This window comes from Parus major, chromosome 7 (genome assembly GCF_001522545.3).
Source record: "Parus major isolate Abel chromosome 7, Parus_major1.1, whole genome shotgun sequence".
Classification (NCBI taxonomy): domain Eukaryota; kingdom Metazoa; phylum Chordata; class Aves; order Passeriformes; family Paridae; genus Parus; species Parus major.
In genome coordinates this window covers 33,741,221-33,757,342 of record NC_031776.1, presented here as the reverse complement: position 1 = coordinate 33,757,342, position 16,122 = coordinate 33,741,221, and the positions used below count along the sequence as shown (strand labels likewise).

Here is a 16,122-nt window from a genome sequence, read left to right as displayed (position 1 = left end):
GAGAGATCTGAACAATCCCTGTTACTTGTACTGACAACAGGCGTGGTACAGGCTGAATGGTGTTAACATTCGGATGAGAGCTGAAAACCCAAGTGAGAGCTGTGCTATATTCTCACTTTCAAGACTGGTATCATGCATAACTTTGAAATTAAAATACAGTGTGACTACCTCTCCAAGTGTTTAAATTAATATGTTTAATAATCCCAAAAATAATAAACCTAAAGTGTAAATCAAGACTTGGAAGAGAAGGTGGAAGCATTGTCTCTTTCTTTACATTTGCACACATGGTGTGTGTTCAGGACAGTAGTTTGTGACACTTTATATCACTATTTCTTAAAGTTCCTTCCTTTAAAAAGGCTTTCCCACCAAATATGCATGCAGTATTTTTATGTACTTATATATGATGGGATTTTAACTTTTTTTAAAGTAAAAAAGCCAATGGTGTAGTCAGGAACAAATAATAATTTCTCTAAATACAGACATCTAATGCTTCTTAAATGCTTTAAGACATCTCACCCAGCTTCTAGCACTCATCTCTAAGGACACAACTCTCCTGTAAACCCAACAGCCTTCTGAGAGTCACTCTGACACTCAGTATCCTCTCAAGTGGCACTAAATAACAGTGATTAAGTAACTGAATCTACACCAAAATGCCCCAAGAATGTATTAAGGGAAGATGCTTTCCAGGACTCTGATAATTAATTTTTATGCAATAACAAAAAAAACCACAACCAAAAAAATTAGAGAGGAATATTCAGTTCTAAATCCATAAAACAAGGATGCTATGAGTGACTTGAAAATTTCTTAAGAACAGTGCAGTATTATATTTTCAACAGTAATGTAATTCTAGGAAACATGTAAGCACAAATGAGACAGTATATAAGAACACAGGTTTCCTCTTAAAAGTTTCCAGTTTCCAGAGAACTTATACTTTAGATTTTCTCATTTTTCTTTTTTCCATACAGAGTTTTTACATTTGAGTGCTTCCAATTTTGGACCCCATCAGTCTTAACCAGTGGAGTTCAACACTTAAATGCATTACCAAAGTCTCCTCCAAGCAAAAAATCATTTGCTACTCACAACAGCTGCCCCTACCACAGCATTTATGGTTTCCCCAGTTCTCAACACATAGAACACCACAAACACCATGATAAATCCAAATTCCCTGGTGCAACAGCTTCTCATCCCATGCCATCCTGTAGAATATTATGCAGTGTACATCCATATATAACACCACCCCTTTCTGTTGCAGGCCCATTGTAAGCTCGTGTTTGTCAGCTACTTTTACACACAAACCACAGAATTACATATATTTTACCACAGGGGAGAAAACCACCTCAAATACTAGGCCACATCACTGTCTTGTAAGACATTGAGCATGACCAATTATAAGTAGGAGCTCTGCAGATGAGTTCTCCACGGTGTTCATCTCCTCGAAGCACAAATATCTCATGCAAAATACCTTTGATACTTGGTTCAGTTTTTCTACAAATGAGCCTGGCAACCTCCACATTCAGGAAATGATCCCATCAGCCTAAAAATCACAGGTAGAAAGCTGTCCTGATAATACTTTTAGCAAAAGACTCAATAATTTATTTTCTTTCCTTGCTTTTTTGGAGCTCTGTGGAACGGCATTTCCTGTAGCGCTACTATCAGAACAACAAACCCAAACAAAGAGTCACCCATGACAACAACGAGCATCCCCCCCAAAAAAAGGCAATCCCTCAGTGCAGCATGCAAACCTCCAGTCCTTCTCAGCAACTAAATAACACTCCTTGAGGGGTTATCAAGACGCTCTTCAACTTCTCGAAGTGTTACTAAGCAAGACGCTATTGTAACGCAAATAGTGCTGCGGGTAGAAAAGGAATAAAAGGCATGTTTTAAATGCTTCATCATACAATACATGCCATAAAATCCATGGTATGTTTGTGGCTGACCGCACTAACCCAGCCTGCTGCCTCTTCTGCCCCATTCCACTGGCTTATTCAGCACATGAAAAGGAAAACATGACAATACCACTCGTAAGAGAAATTTTACAGAGCTGCAGATTGGGCAACTAAGAACTCTGAATATTTTTCTGTCTGCTTTTTTCCTTCACACTGAACACAAAATAGTTATATTGGAAATATATTAACATTCAAGCTCTAACCATTTTTGTTATAAAAGCTGCATTATTTACAAAATAATTTGAAGCATTCATTGCAAAAACTAGTATTTCCATAAGATTTTGTACCTGACTTATATTTACAAGTCATTTTTGGAAGTGCTATAGTTTCCCCCCTTCCCCTCTGGAAAGGGAAGAGGAAGATGTGGAAAACACACTTTCCTTTGAATGATGATAATAAATTTTCTGTAGTTTATAACAGACAGAAAAATAAGAACCCACATGAATAACATGCACATATTAATTGATTCACCAAGTACTGTGGGCTCAATTAAAGTATTCTGTTGTCAGAGTTTTAAAGCTTGGAAAAAAAAATTAAAAAATGAAATTCTTGGCTACAGCTTGGCATATGCGGGTCTTAACCCAGAAGCAAGCTGTTTTATAATTATTTTTGAAAATTGCTTCAGTCCATTTTATTTTCTGTTCTTGCCTGGGAAGTGTGAAAAAGAAAGAAAAAACTATTTTTGACTCAAGGCTTTCAAGACATTTTGGTTCTCAGCTAGCAAGTAACCCAGTTTGAGCCTGATATTTCCATCGTGAACTTTGGATCACTCTTACTGGTTTCTCAGTGAGACTGGTCACATGAATAGCTGCTGGCAGACGTGAGGAAGACTTTTCTGCCTGTGCTGTGCTTGATCACACCAGGAACATCACCAAGGCTGGAGGGTGGCTTTAAGCTTAGACCCCCACCAAGGCACATTTGTGCATTTTTAGGGATACTTTTATGCGTGTAAAATCCAATCAATAACCTAAAACATCTAAAAATATATAAGATAGACAGATATAAAGGGAAATCTCATCAAGGTATGCACACAAGAAATTAAGAACCCACTAACAAGAAGGAAAGTAACTGGTTTTTATTTCCCCCCTTTAATAAAGCCCATGACAATCTTCTTGACCCTCAATGTTTGTAGCTGCTCTCTGGGAGTTGGCAGCTGAGAGATGACCTGCTCTCACATGGAGCCTTCTTTGGGGGAGGATCAGAGCCCCTGCCTGCCTTTGAAATGGGTTTACTGGGGACAATGGAAAGACACAGGTATTTTTGAATAGGAAATTTAGTTGATTTGGGGTGGGACTTTTTGGTGTTTTTAGTTTGGGGTGGGGGGGGGGTTTATTTTCTTTTTCAATTTATTTTTATACCCCCCCCTTTCCTTCTAATTTTAGAGAAATAAAGCTGTGAAAAGAAGACGCATCTCTTTGTGTTTTTTCACCCAGCTTCCCTCCCTCTTTTCTCCCCCCACTAAATGGTTCCTTCACAACCACCCAGCCCATTTCTGTTGACCTGGAGGCTCTGTTTCAAAGGCTGCTCCAGTCTCGTGTCAGCTCCACGGGCTGTGCCCGCCGAGGCAGAGCCAGCCAGGAAAGCACTCTGGTTCCTGATAGCCCAGCTCACACCGACATATGGTCCCAGCAAGCTCACAGAACCAGCAATACTAATAAATAAATAAACTAAGAAATCAATCCGAATATTTGTTCCTCTTGTCTCCCAGTTCATTGATAAAGAACATGTCAGTTAGGCTGAAGAATCCTGCTGGTTAAAGGTATCATCCTTAGCTGCTCATATGGTCTGGGCTCTTACTTGTCAATTAGATTAATCCGAGTCATTTTAGAACAATAAATATAAGTGCAGATGGAATATAAACATATTGAAGATTACTGTTTCTGACGGCTGTTGTTTATTAAATCAAAAACGATGTCGAAGCGAAGATTTTGTTGATATTTCAAATGGAAAGGAAAAGTAAATTGGAATTGGATATTGCTTAGGAAAGAGAGCAAAACAAAATGAAAAAGCAAACCCCAAAATCCAACAAAGTACCACACCACAACCTCCAAATAAACCTATGGGTAATAAAAAAGCAGTGATTTTACCTAAAATGCCACCTATGAACAACCTTTAGAGAAGGGATATGGCACCTATAAACTCAAAACACTAGGTATGTTGAAATCCATAAAATTTCCAATTACTGCTTCAGAATTTATTGTGCACATATGGAAAATAATACTTGTAAAAGAGAAAGGGGTTTGTGCCTGGTGCTGTCAATACTGTGAAGGATGGGGTGATTATAAAGCAAATTAACAATACTTTTAAATGTGCATTCACTTATCTTTCCAATTAAATCCTTGTTAAACAACTGCACAGACAGTAATGGTGCTTCTGCAAAGCACTGATCAAGACAGTTTTATTGTAATTTTTACTCTGTAACAATTAATCAAGTAGGCATTTTCTTTATTATTAAATTATTTAGTTAATAAATATTCACAATCAGTTCACGTATTTCTGGTTCAAACTTTACTCTTATTTTTTTCCTTAAACTGCATCATATCCTGCTACATTCTCATAGAAGAAAAAGCAGAAATATTTTAACAATTTTTTTCTTTTTTTGCCCAAGTACTTTTTTTGTTACTGCAAGGTAATGGAAGGATAAGATTAAATACACTTTTTCCCCCCCTCTCAAAGTAGAAATATTTGGATATCTTTGTCCTTTTCCGTGTTCCACAAGAAACCCACCTCTCTGCAATAACCTAACATTAACCTCTGTAAAAATTCCCATATTTTCCCCTGCTTTGGTATATAAGCAGAGGAACAGAGTTGTAAAAACACAGTTGTTGACCTTTGGATGGTCTGTGGTGCCTTGCAGTTAGCACACAAGGTATTCCTAATGAAATAAAGGGGTTGCAAAGGTCATCTGCACAGCAAACACCCAGCATTTTGCAAACAAAGCATTGGACATAAAGACAATTAGGAACCCTCTTGTATTATGCATGAGCCAACACTTGCTGAATGAACCAGTAAGTACTGAAATCTGTATTTCCATGGTTAGTTTCCCTGACCCTGTATGCATTGGGATAGAATCCTAGTGTTTCAGCAATGTGTTATGAACTCTTTATAGCTCTATGTATATATTTTTTTTCAGTTAATTAAGCACTCATGGAAATTGCTTGATTGGCAGCCATAGAAAGTGGATGCCTTTTCAGCTGCTGAGCAGATTAGCACAGGAGACATAAAGAAGGAAGGTTCTAGTTCCTCACACAGGTATCCTTTGCCTTCAGCAGGGAGTTGAGGGTTGATGGGAGAGGTTGTGGAAGCAGGACAAGGAACCTGGCTTAGCACAAAGGTCCTCAGCCTGCTACATCAATTTGTGTCACACACAGGGCCAGGCCAGCTGGGGTTTGGAGCAACCTGGCCTGGTGAAGGGAGTCCCTCCCTGTGGCAGGCTGCTGGAAAGAGATGAGCTCTTAGGTCTCTTCCAAACCAAACCCTTCTGGGATTCTATAATCAGCATATTGGCTTCAAGCAAAGCAGAGAAAAATTCACTTTTACTTACAAACTGACTGATAAAAAGTATTTTTTTTTTCTTGTTTTTCTTTTTCAGACACTTTTTGCTCTAGCCCTGCTGTGTTTTGCTGCTGAAAAGCACCTCCCCTATGTCCTCAGGTTCTTGTAGTGGGACCTTCATGACTCTAAGCAGCCCCACTTGGGGCCCACATAAGACCCACCCAGGGATTTTGGGCCAGAACAAGAGATATTTTCAGTAGCAACTCATACCCTGGAACTGCCAGCACAACTTGCATGGCTTAACAGACCAATAAACATTATTTTATCCCTTTTCCTACAGGTGTGAATTTAAATAATATCCTTATAAATACATGTAGAGGGTTTAACTTCCTAGAGATTGTGTAAAATCAGCAGAATCCTCGAAGTACCTTGTCTGTTTTGGGTTTTGGTTTTTGTTGTTTGGTTTTTTTTAACATTTCAGCTTTTAGACTTGACCAATAATATGGAAATCATAAGAGGAATAGTTGTCTCTGTCTAATGCCTCCAGCTGTTATAGGAGCATTTAGGGTAGGTGCTCAGCTAAAAATTCTGAGTGCCTATTGGCTTAGTTTCTAAACCCCAAATTTTTCAGGGCTTATAGACTAAGAAAAGTACGAATTTCTTGGTGTCAGTTTGGTACAAGAAGCTTCTACTGCCTTGATTCAGTGATTTGAAAAATGATGACTTAGAGTTTCAAAAGTGCTGAGAGATGTTATAGCCCAGTCCTCTTATGATCAACTGATCTTTCCAGCTCTTAATGGGAAAATAAATCATAGATAAAAGATAATCCTGTTGCACAGAAGCAAAAAAGGTGTGATGTCAATAGACTTTTACAGGAAAAAGAAAACTCTGTGAGAGGGATGAAGTAAATAAGGTAGTTTGTTCTGCTGCTGCTCCTGTTGGCAAGGCCAAAACCCTCTTCAGGAGCAAGAAAGGAGAACAAGTATAAAACACAAAGTATATTCAGAGAATTTAAAAAGATACCAGGTTTAGGTATTGAAAACCCCTTTTCATCCCCAAAAAATCTAGAATTTCAAGAGTCTTTTTATATTTTTACTGTTCTTATTTCTTCTTTAATGATAAAGCTGTCGACTGTTAGTTTCTTTTCCTTTCATATTCACCAGTTCTCTCATTTAATTTTTGATGCTGCAGATGACATTAACAGTATAGGAACAGGAGCCAAATAAAGCTTTTCTATATTCTAATTAATGATTATTTTAATAAAAAATACTTTGATATGGCAGCCAGCCTAGAGTGCCTTCTATGATCTTCAGTGTGATACATGTTATTTATAGCCTCTATATGTAGGTGTAACACAATGGCAAAGCAAGCAGGAAGAAAGAGCCCAATGAGTGTTTGGCCTGCAGAAGAACTGATTGCAGTCAATCTCTGCAATGCAAATAGGCTTTGTCAGAACATTTGTTTGCATTTATAATTAAATTAAACTTTAACTAAAATTAAAAATAAAAATGTCACTATGGCAAAATCATATGTATAAATACTCCTTTCCCAGTGTTAACTACTGAAAAATGAGGGTGCAGGGGTTGACCTGAGGAGGTCACAATAATTACTGAGGGTTGGGGACGTGTGGACAGTGAGCTATTAAACATCATCCCACTGCAGAGTTTCAAGAGAATGGGAAAAAAGAAGGTTGGGAGCACACTGTAGTTTTCCTGGTAACTTTTTTCCTTCATGGAGCCATCTGAAACTGCTGCTGACCTCAACACCTAATTGACAGGGATCACCAGGCTCTGGGACACAATGGGTGGAGAATGCTCTCCCAAGCACATCATAAATAAACCCTGTTTCCCCCATGTCCCCACAGCATTTTCCAGGTACACCATGACTCACTGGGCTCTTTCCTGCCTACTTAGCACAGAAAAAAGGATGTTTTTTGCACTGCTGAAGCAGTGGCTGGCTATCCTTTGTGTCTGTGTTCCTTCTTGAATGTTATGATTAAAAATTACTGGGTTATTCTCTGGGAGCTACAATGTTCAGGTCTTCCTCTTCCCTCACATGGCGCTGGGGTCACCCTTGGGGATTGCTAAGTGGCACTAGGGTTTACCTAAATCAGCATTTCTGCATGCATTTACCTGAGGAAAAACCTAAGTACAGACCTGAAATTTTTATAGACAGGATTTTAAAGGATGTGTAAAGGAAGTTTGGATATCGCTGCCCATGGAGAATCCACTCCATCCTGACATAAAATGTACGAATGCTCTCGTTTTATCAATAAAGACTAACATAAGAAACAGTGATTATCATAACTGATAAGATGATGAAAGAGTTCTCCAAGGGCATTAGTTTACCTTGAATTTCCTTTGGTCACTCAGTAGGCAGGTTACTTTGCACTATGCCTTAAGTAACCAGTGCCAGAGTGGCTTTAAAATACTATTAACTCCACAGTCATATTTTCATTTTTCACAGTAGTATAAACCAGAAGAAAAAGGTGTCTGGCCCCTCTCTGCTGCAAAAAGCCAGCTTAGACTTCTGTCTAGCTTTACAGTATCAGCCCATCTGTTTTAGGTGAAAACTTGAGCAGTAATGTTAACCTCAAGTATGTTAACCTTTGGATGCCACAAGACATGATAGACAGGACCATTATTTTTATGGCACGGTTTTTTCCTGAGCAAAGAGCTCGGGCAGTGAAGGAGGATAGAAAATCCTGTTTTTGCCTGTGTGTCTCCAAACAAAATACAGCTTACATTCATTTGAAAGCCAAGGCAGGCTTCATTATCGACACACAAATACCCAACAAGTATAAATCTAAGAAAACCTAAGTAATGAATCAAAACTGTGAGGCTGATTGGTAAATGATGATTTATTCAGTCTTGCTGAATTTACTGGCATAAATACTGAATCTTCATAAACCAGAGTTCACCCTCCAGTTTCAGCTGAATACAAGACTGTTCTGGAGCAGCTGAGGAGGTGGCAAACACCTACTGATCCCCTGAAACTTTCCCTAGAGATGTAAATGGAGGCTTGAAGGTGGGAATATTTTTACATCTCTCCTATCTCTCAATTTCATGAGAATATTTGAGTCAAAAGTCTTAGTTTATGTATAGTACCAAGCTAATTGAGGAAGTTGTTCTCTACCAGCTATCACCCTCACACAGAATACACAATATTTTGCAGTTCTGGTAATAGGCTCCAGGTAACTTATAAAAAGATCATAAAAAGTAGGACAAAATATTGCAACATCTTCACATTTATACTTGAGTAATTCAAAAGTGTATAAAGTCTTTAATGCAATTTTATTTCTGGTATTTAATAATTTCTGAGAAACCTGATTTTTTTTCTTAATAGTATCATGAGATTCACTATCATTGATGATATTTTCTAAGCTTTTAAATATGGGGAGAGTTAGTCTTTGGTAAGACTAATAAACCATTTGGAGATAAATGTATCTGTCATTCATCCTCATTAGTTCCTAATATCAGATTTCACACCTGTAACAGGATCTACTGATCAGTGTTAGATTTCTTTAGGCCACGTCAGTGAAAAGTGTGCTGTTCTATCTGTGGAATTATGTTCATTATACACAAAATCTGTGGGAATATATTCAGTAAATATACACAGGATGGTTCTAATTCTGGTTAGTAGGTCCCCAAAATATTCATTTTTCCTCTTTCATTCTCTGGGGGTCAAATCTTTGCGTTTCCAAAATCAGTGGTAAATCTTCCACTGGCTTTGGCAGAGCCAGTACTCCACTTTTAGTATTTCCTTTTAAGTTCTTTTCAGCACCTTTTTCTCTTTCACTGGTTTCCTTTGGATCCCTGCGCTACTTTTGGTTTTGTTTAACTTTCAACATCCAAACAATCTGCTATTTTTCCTTTTAATCTTTTTCTTTCCCCCTCACTTTGATTCCCTGGTTTCTACATATGCTTTGCTTTTTGCCACCTTATTTCACGTCTCCACTTCCTCTCCTATTTATAGATTTGTTTGTTGTTTGTTTCTCATCTCAAGTTTAACTACTATTTTCCTCTGCTTACTCCGCTCTTTTTCCTCTCTCCTAGCTGACGTTTCCCTCTGTGCAATATCTTTCTACCTTCCCTTTCCTCTCTTTTCCAAAGCAGGGCTCATCATTCTATGCCACTAATGTATAGCAGATTCTGAAATACTGTCATCTGAGACAGTTAAGTACTAAACAAAACATTACCAGGGTGGAGGAATCACTTACCCTGATTGACAACAAATCGTAACTTCTGTATTGTTGCCAGATTGCCGCTAACTCTGTATATTCCATCAACATCTAGACCTGAAAAAGAAACACATATTTCATTTTAGATCATAGAAGTATTTTTCTTTGTATGTCTGTCAGGAAGGCAGAAGCACCCTCGCGAGTATGAAGAAGAGCAGCGCAGCGAGTGACTGAAAAATAATCCACCTGACAACAACTGAAGTGCCTCCTCACTGATTAAAGCAACAATGAAAAATAAAAGTGGGAGATTAACTTAAGTGAATACAAAACACCTAGCTATAATTATCTTGTAATTCTGTCAGCAGAATACAGCTCTGTGAGGGGGTTTGAGTGTGACAGGAAAGCGAGGGGTAATTGGCTCTCGTGCTCGTTGAGAAGAGCTGCTTGGGACAGGCAGGGTGCCATGCCAGCCTTGCTTGAACGTGGGATGTTTGCACCAATAGTGCCAGGGAAACTTCTCTGTCTGGGCTCTTCTGGGCTTTTCAGACATGAATTTCTGAGGCTGTGACCTTTCTGAAAATAAAGCACTGAGGTGCCCACCCCGAAATCATGACGTGTGTGAGACTCCACACAACTACCATTTCTCTACTATATTCTTCATTGAGGATCAGACAGGTTTGAGCATGAAATTAAATATCCCAAGCAGCATATGCCCTGGAGTACATTTCTTCATTGATACAGGCCATTCTTTTCAAGGACAACCCGACAGTCTTGTTTCTCCCTGCATATCTACTCGAGGTTTATCTTCTAGGTGAAACTAGATGTCATACTCCCTTTTGTGACATATTATCTCCTACAGCAAGCTCTGCTGATATGAGTGTTTAAAATAGCACTTCCAGCCTCTGTTGCATAGCTGTAGCATTTCAAAGCACATGGGAACTGCTCTCCTTTTCCGGGAGAATTCGTTGTGGTGCAGCACTGACCCAATCTGCGTGCTTAAAAATCAAACCCACTAAAACGTACATTGTCATTTCACATTTAAAACTTGCAAGTACATAAGAAGCCAAGAGAAGCTACACAAACCAGGTTTTTTTAAAGGCTACTTATCCCTTGGAACACAAGTTTTAATTAGGATTTGGCAAGCAGTTTCAAAGAAAGCCTTTCTCTTGGAAAATGCTAATTTGTCAAACCCAAAAATTTTCAGCAAACGCTCCCTGACAATGTATCTAGGGGGAAAAGTTTTCCAGTTTGAGGTGGGGGAAAAGGAAATCTGAAGGTATAGGTGTGAGCAAAAACAAGTGGAAAACCCAGAAGCCCAGTTGTGATAACTGTTAAAGAAGCTGAAGTTCAAGTCTTTACTGACACTTTCACCATGCTTGGCACATGAGTGGACTCAAGTGTTTGGAGGCACTTCTCAATCATCTAGAAATATTTGAAAAAAGTTACTTTTCCTTTTGAAGCAGACTGACAACAAATAAAATCTTTTGTGTTTGCATGTTCATTTTGTCTCTTTACAAAATACATTTCTCGTGTCTATACTGCCAGGAACATCCTGATTTGGTTTGCTTTAAAAAACTTATTTTAAAAATTATTAATAATTTCTTTTTCTGATTATTAATAACAATTCTGCACTTGTCTGTGTGTTTTATTGGATAGTTTTCTACCCTGCACCTGAGGTGTCCTGCAACATAATACTGAGAGTAGTGATTATTTTCAGGAAGATCTCCCCTTTGGTTACAGAGGGATAAAGAAAAAGTTGGTTTAAAAGAAATCAAAAAGGATTTACTAATTAAGAAATCTTGGAAATTATCCATCTTCTGGATATATAACATATGAGGAAATGAAAATTACTAAAATGTTTAAGTAATGCAATTCTAACCTAAATCTGAAGAGTCTAATTCTGTTTTAATAAGGGCAGAGTGAAAGGCTAATTCCAAGCCCAAGAGTGTGGAACTCTTGTGTTAGAGGATTAAGAATTGCATCATGTAAATTGAAGTCTAAACCAGAAATTAAAAAGGAAAAATAAATCAAACTAACAAACAAGCAAGCCACCAGACAGAATGTTAACTTTTGTTTGGATCTAACTCAATTCAGTTCTTAACCTCATTGGTTATATGGAAGTGAAAACAATCCATGTCACTTTGGGTGAAATAGTCTCACATTAAGAGCATCAATTTGGAACCTGCATAAGTCACCCAGATCAAGTGAAAATGAACAAGCTGTGTTGTAAATTGGTGGCTATTACATCTTGCAATATGATCTGGAGTGCACGAGTGCATTATTATTCTTAATAAATTAATTTTAGTCCAGAAATGAGGTTTGATTAGCATTTCATTTGGGCACTAAACAATATGGCAGATTAAAAAAAAAAAAATTTGAAAAAAAATCAAGCTGATTATAACATTCACATGCCATCAACTTTCTGCTCCAAGAACTTTGAAAGTTAAGCCAAACCAAACCAATGCAAATTGGTGGATTTGGACATCCTTTTCATGACCACATTATCTTAGCTGGATTGTTAACAACTTATTTTGGAGATCCAATTAGGCACAAAGGAGAAAAGCAGAGAAAGAAAGAGAAAAATATATTTCACAGTTCTTAAATCCTGATTCTATGAACAATTTTCAAAGCAAATTCACTTTTAAGGGCACCTCTATCAAGAATAAAAACATCACTGCACTGCTGTAAGTGTTTCTTCACGGCAGGCTATAAATACTTAGGGAACAAGATGAAACAAAAGCCTTGCCCAGTTTCCTATCTGGTGCTGGAGTTGAAGTATAGTGGTAAAGAAACTTTCAAGAAAAAAATATTCATTGTAATAAAGTCAACTCTGGTTCACTATAGGATGACCTTCTTGTGTTTTGTAGTGGGGTTTGCCAGGGAAGAATCACTGGATTTTGCCCTAAAGGAGAACAAGTACTATATTTGCTTTATATTTCAGTCTCCAACTCTGTTTCTGTTTGTTTTAATGAGGAACCTGAGAACAGGATGGACCCACAATTAGAAATTATAGCCAAAAAGCACGATAATGATTTCCACACTAAATTTTGTAATGGTATGAGAAATGTAGGAAAAGGTCTTACTCAAGAATGCATCAGTTCAGCTGCCAAACTGTGGCAAATTTTAACTATTTTACTTTAAAAAAATTACACAGGTGCTCCTGATGAGAAAGTTAAAAGGCAACTGGACTCAGGCTTGTCTGAGATTCATGAGCAATAATGAAAATTATAGTCTGCACCGCACAAGAGATGTTAAAAGAATATTTATTTAAGACATTTCTTGCATTGCTATCCAAAATAGAAGTAACAATGAATGCAGACCAGTGTCAGATCTAGGACCAGTTTGAGCTGGAACCAGGTGTTGCAGAGAAATATTAACAGACAGAAGAAAATTAGAGTTTAGGTGGTATATTTATTTTAAAAAAATGTCTTAAAATACTAGATTTCAATATTGATTGAGGCAGTCCAGGTGATTTATAAACAGTCTGCAGTTAAATGTTCATTTCTGTTGCATAGAAAAAAAATCCCTCTTCTAAGTTACTGTGGATTCTGTCAAATCTTAATCTTTATTTGATAATATCTTCAAACTGAATATAAAAAGAAATTCTCTATGTGCAGGGAGAAAGGGGTGGTGGTATGCAGAAATTTCTCTGTTTTTTAACTAGATTTAGAATTTAAAACATACCATTTTAAACAGCACTAGGTAACTTCCTGCATGGAAATCCACGGAACTTTCACAATTAATGTATCCTGAAATAGGTGTGGTCCCCAGGCCTGTTTTGTAAAAGAAACCATCGTGCTGGACTCAACAACAAAGTGAAGTACAAACTTGAAGAAAGGCATTCTTTAGTTAGTCCTTTCATTTAAAATCAGTTATGTTCAGGGCAAAACTATTGTATTTCAAAGGAGCCTATTATGCCTTCCCATAAACAGAAAGATCATACGTTTTAAAACTAAAGTATCATTATGCAATCAAGCTGTTGTATTATAAACTATTTTGTGGGCTCAGATGCCCAGGGCTATCTTTACAAATATTTAAGAGGTCATTATCAGGGTATGTTCTCCCTAAAACTATAATTCTTTCCTCGTGTTTTCATATGCATCTTACCATAAATATCTGATTTACAAACAATTTTTTTTTTCTATAAAGTTTACTAAGCGCACAAAAGTGAGGCAAGAAATCATTTAAAGAAGCAGAAATGAGTGAATGCAGCAAATACATCCATGTCACAATAATGTGATGAGAAAAACACAAAACAAAGTGCAACAAAAATAAAATTTCACAAAAGGATCAATATGTATATTCCAGTAGAATGAAAATCTATGAAGAATGAAGAATGAAGGCTAGCAAAGAATGAACCTAGCACAGTAAAATTTGGCATTACAATACTGTATCTGCATATGGTGACAAAATGAACCCAGAGTTTCAGGTGAATGTGTAAGCAAAAATAACATTTTTTTGTCTGAAGCCATGGAAATCAGAGGTAAAAATGATGAAATCATGAAGGAAACATGGGCTACACCCCAGAAAGTGTTGCTGACATCCCTGTCCTGCTTCTTGGTGTGGCAGAGGGTGAGGCTGTATACACCCAAAGGTCCTGGAGCAGTGCTGGGGGCTGGCACTGGGGTTGGGACAAAGCTGCTGTTTTGATCACCTGAATTACCCCCTTCTTGCTCTCCTCCCAGCAGATTATCACGTTTTTGAGGCTTAAAACATCCCAGCAGCTCAGCAGCAGCCTATCATCATCTGATGGGGAAACAGGTCCATCCCCTGTCCAGAGACAGGACCTGGCTACCACGAAAATGTGAGCCACAAAAATGTAATGTTAGATATTTCTACCAGATAGAGGTTAAACAGACCCAGGAGATCAGAGAGTGGATGGTATTGGAAGTCAACCTGAAGGACAAAAAGATAACCACTCTTGTAAAAAGCATCCATTTTCATTGGTGGCCATGATATGCTTGTGCCTCACATTTGGAATTAAAATACAGAGAAATATTTGGAAGTGACTGAGGCTGAAGAGTTATTCTGATATTGTAAAAGCAGTAAGAGTGATGCTCTTGGAGACTGGCTAGACTGACCTCAGTCACAGACAGTCTACTTAAATAATTAATTCAGGACACTATGAACAAATTATTCATAACAAAATATCATTAATCCCAGCCAGCATGGTTTCATGGAAATTAGGGCTTTGTCTAGAAAACTTGTTGCATTTTTTGATGGAACTGAATATTTGACAGATCTGGTTGGCAATGTTGTTGAAATAGAATGTTTGGCTTTCCGTGCTGCCCTTGACTTAGTACCCCATGACATTTTGATTAAAGCACTTGCATTCTATAGAATTAACAGGGCATATATTACATGGATTAAAAACTGGCTTGGTGACAGACCTCAAAATGTGGTAGTTAACGGGATATATCAGTTAGCAAGATCAGAACACACAGGCACAGCTCTTGAGAGTGAAGCTCTCATCCTGTGCCATCTAATAACTCTATCAGAGATGGGACAATGAGAAAAAAATTCCCTTGGCAAAATAAGCAGATGACACAAAGGTCAGGGAGATATTAAATGATGACAAGGACAGGTAAAGTTACATAGGATCTGAATTACTACCTTAAACAGCCACAGTCTGTCAAAATCAGGTTTAGAATGGAGAAACACAAGGTGCATCCAACACTCTGGATTTAGGCTATAAAGGAATTGAGGTTTACTTTAAATAAAGAGCTGAACATGATCCTTGAGCTCAGTGCTACAACAAACAGGACTAAAGTAATCCCTTGAATTATAATGGAGTATCAAAGAATCAGGGATGAGACTGAACCTCTTCACCAGCTACAAATAGGATCTGTAGTAAAGCACTGCACTTGATAGAGAAGCAAATAACACAAAACATAAAATAAAAGCTTTGTTGCTTCCTGTTAAAGAGAGGACAGAGAAATGTCCTCGTCATCTGTACATTTTATGTAATTTGAAGGTAGTGGACTTCCTCCCATCACTACCCAGCTGCAGGACATGTGACAGCAAGCCTGAATTCAAGGTAGCATCAACAAGATTTTGATTTTTCTATGATCAATAGCAATCCAGCACTGCTTTAGAATTTAGTAAAGGCAGAGACAGTGGGGGAAAGAAAGGAGAGGGAATATTGTACTAGTCCATAAAAGGCTATGAAATGGCTCTATTGGAGGTGTCTGACATGAGGTTTGGTGAATCTCTTTAGGAAATTAGCTGAAAAGAAATAATTCTATGTTTGACTGCAATAATATCAAGAAGATGAGGGGCATTCCTACATAAAAAGAGAATCTCATTTTTTCTTGCAGTAATAACTCCAAGATGCAATGAAAGGAGAAAAGCTTGACTAAGATCTTATTGTTTTCAAGACCCTATAGAAACTGTCTAATGGAAGCAATTAAAACACTGAATATGAGCATTACATACTGAGAATGAGTAACAAGTGAATATGATGGAGGATATACTTCATTCTGTTTCATATCACTCGATGGT

General features: G+C 37.7%; 1 protein-coding gene across 3 annotated transcripts in view; it reads right to left on the bottom strand.

Annotated features, from left to right (window-relative positions):
• The window catches only part of ARHGAP15 (Rho GTPase activating protein 15), a 322,532-nt gene that overhangs the window by 94,731 nt on the left and 211,679 nt on the right, over positions 1 to 16,122 (bottom strand). For all 3 annotated transcript variants that reach the window (XM_015635331.3, XM_015635332.3, XM_015635330.3), the window contains one exon: positions 9,661 to 9,738. In XM_015635331.3, the coding sequence (XP_015490817.1) occupies positions 9,661 to 9,738 (78 nt within the window). The remainder of the gene's footprint in view (positions 1 to 9,660; positions 9,739 to 16,122) is intronic.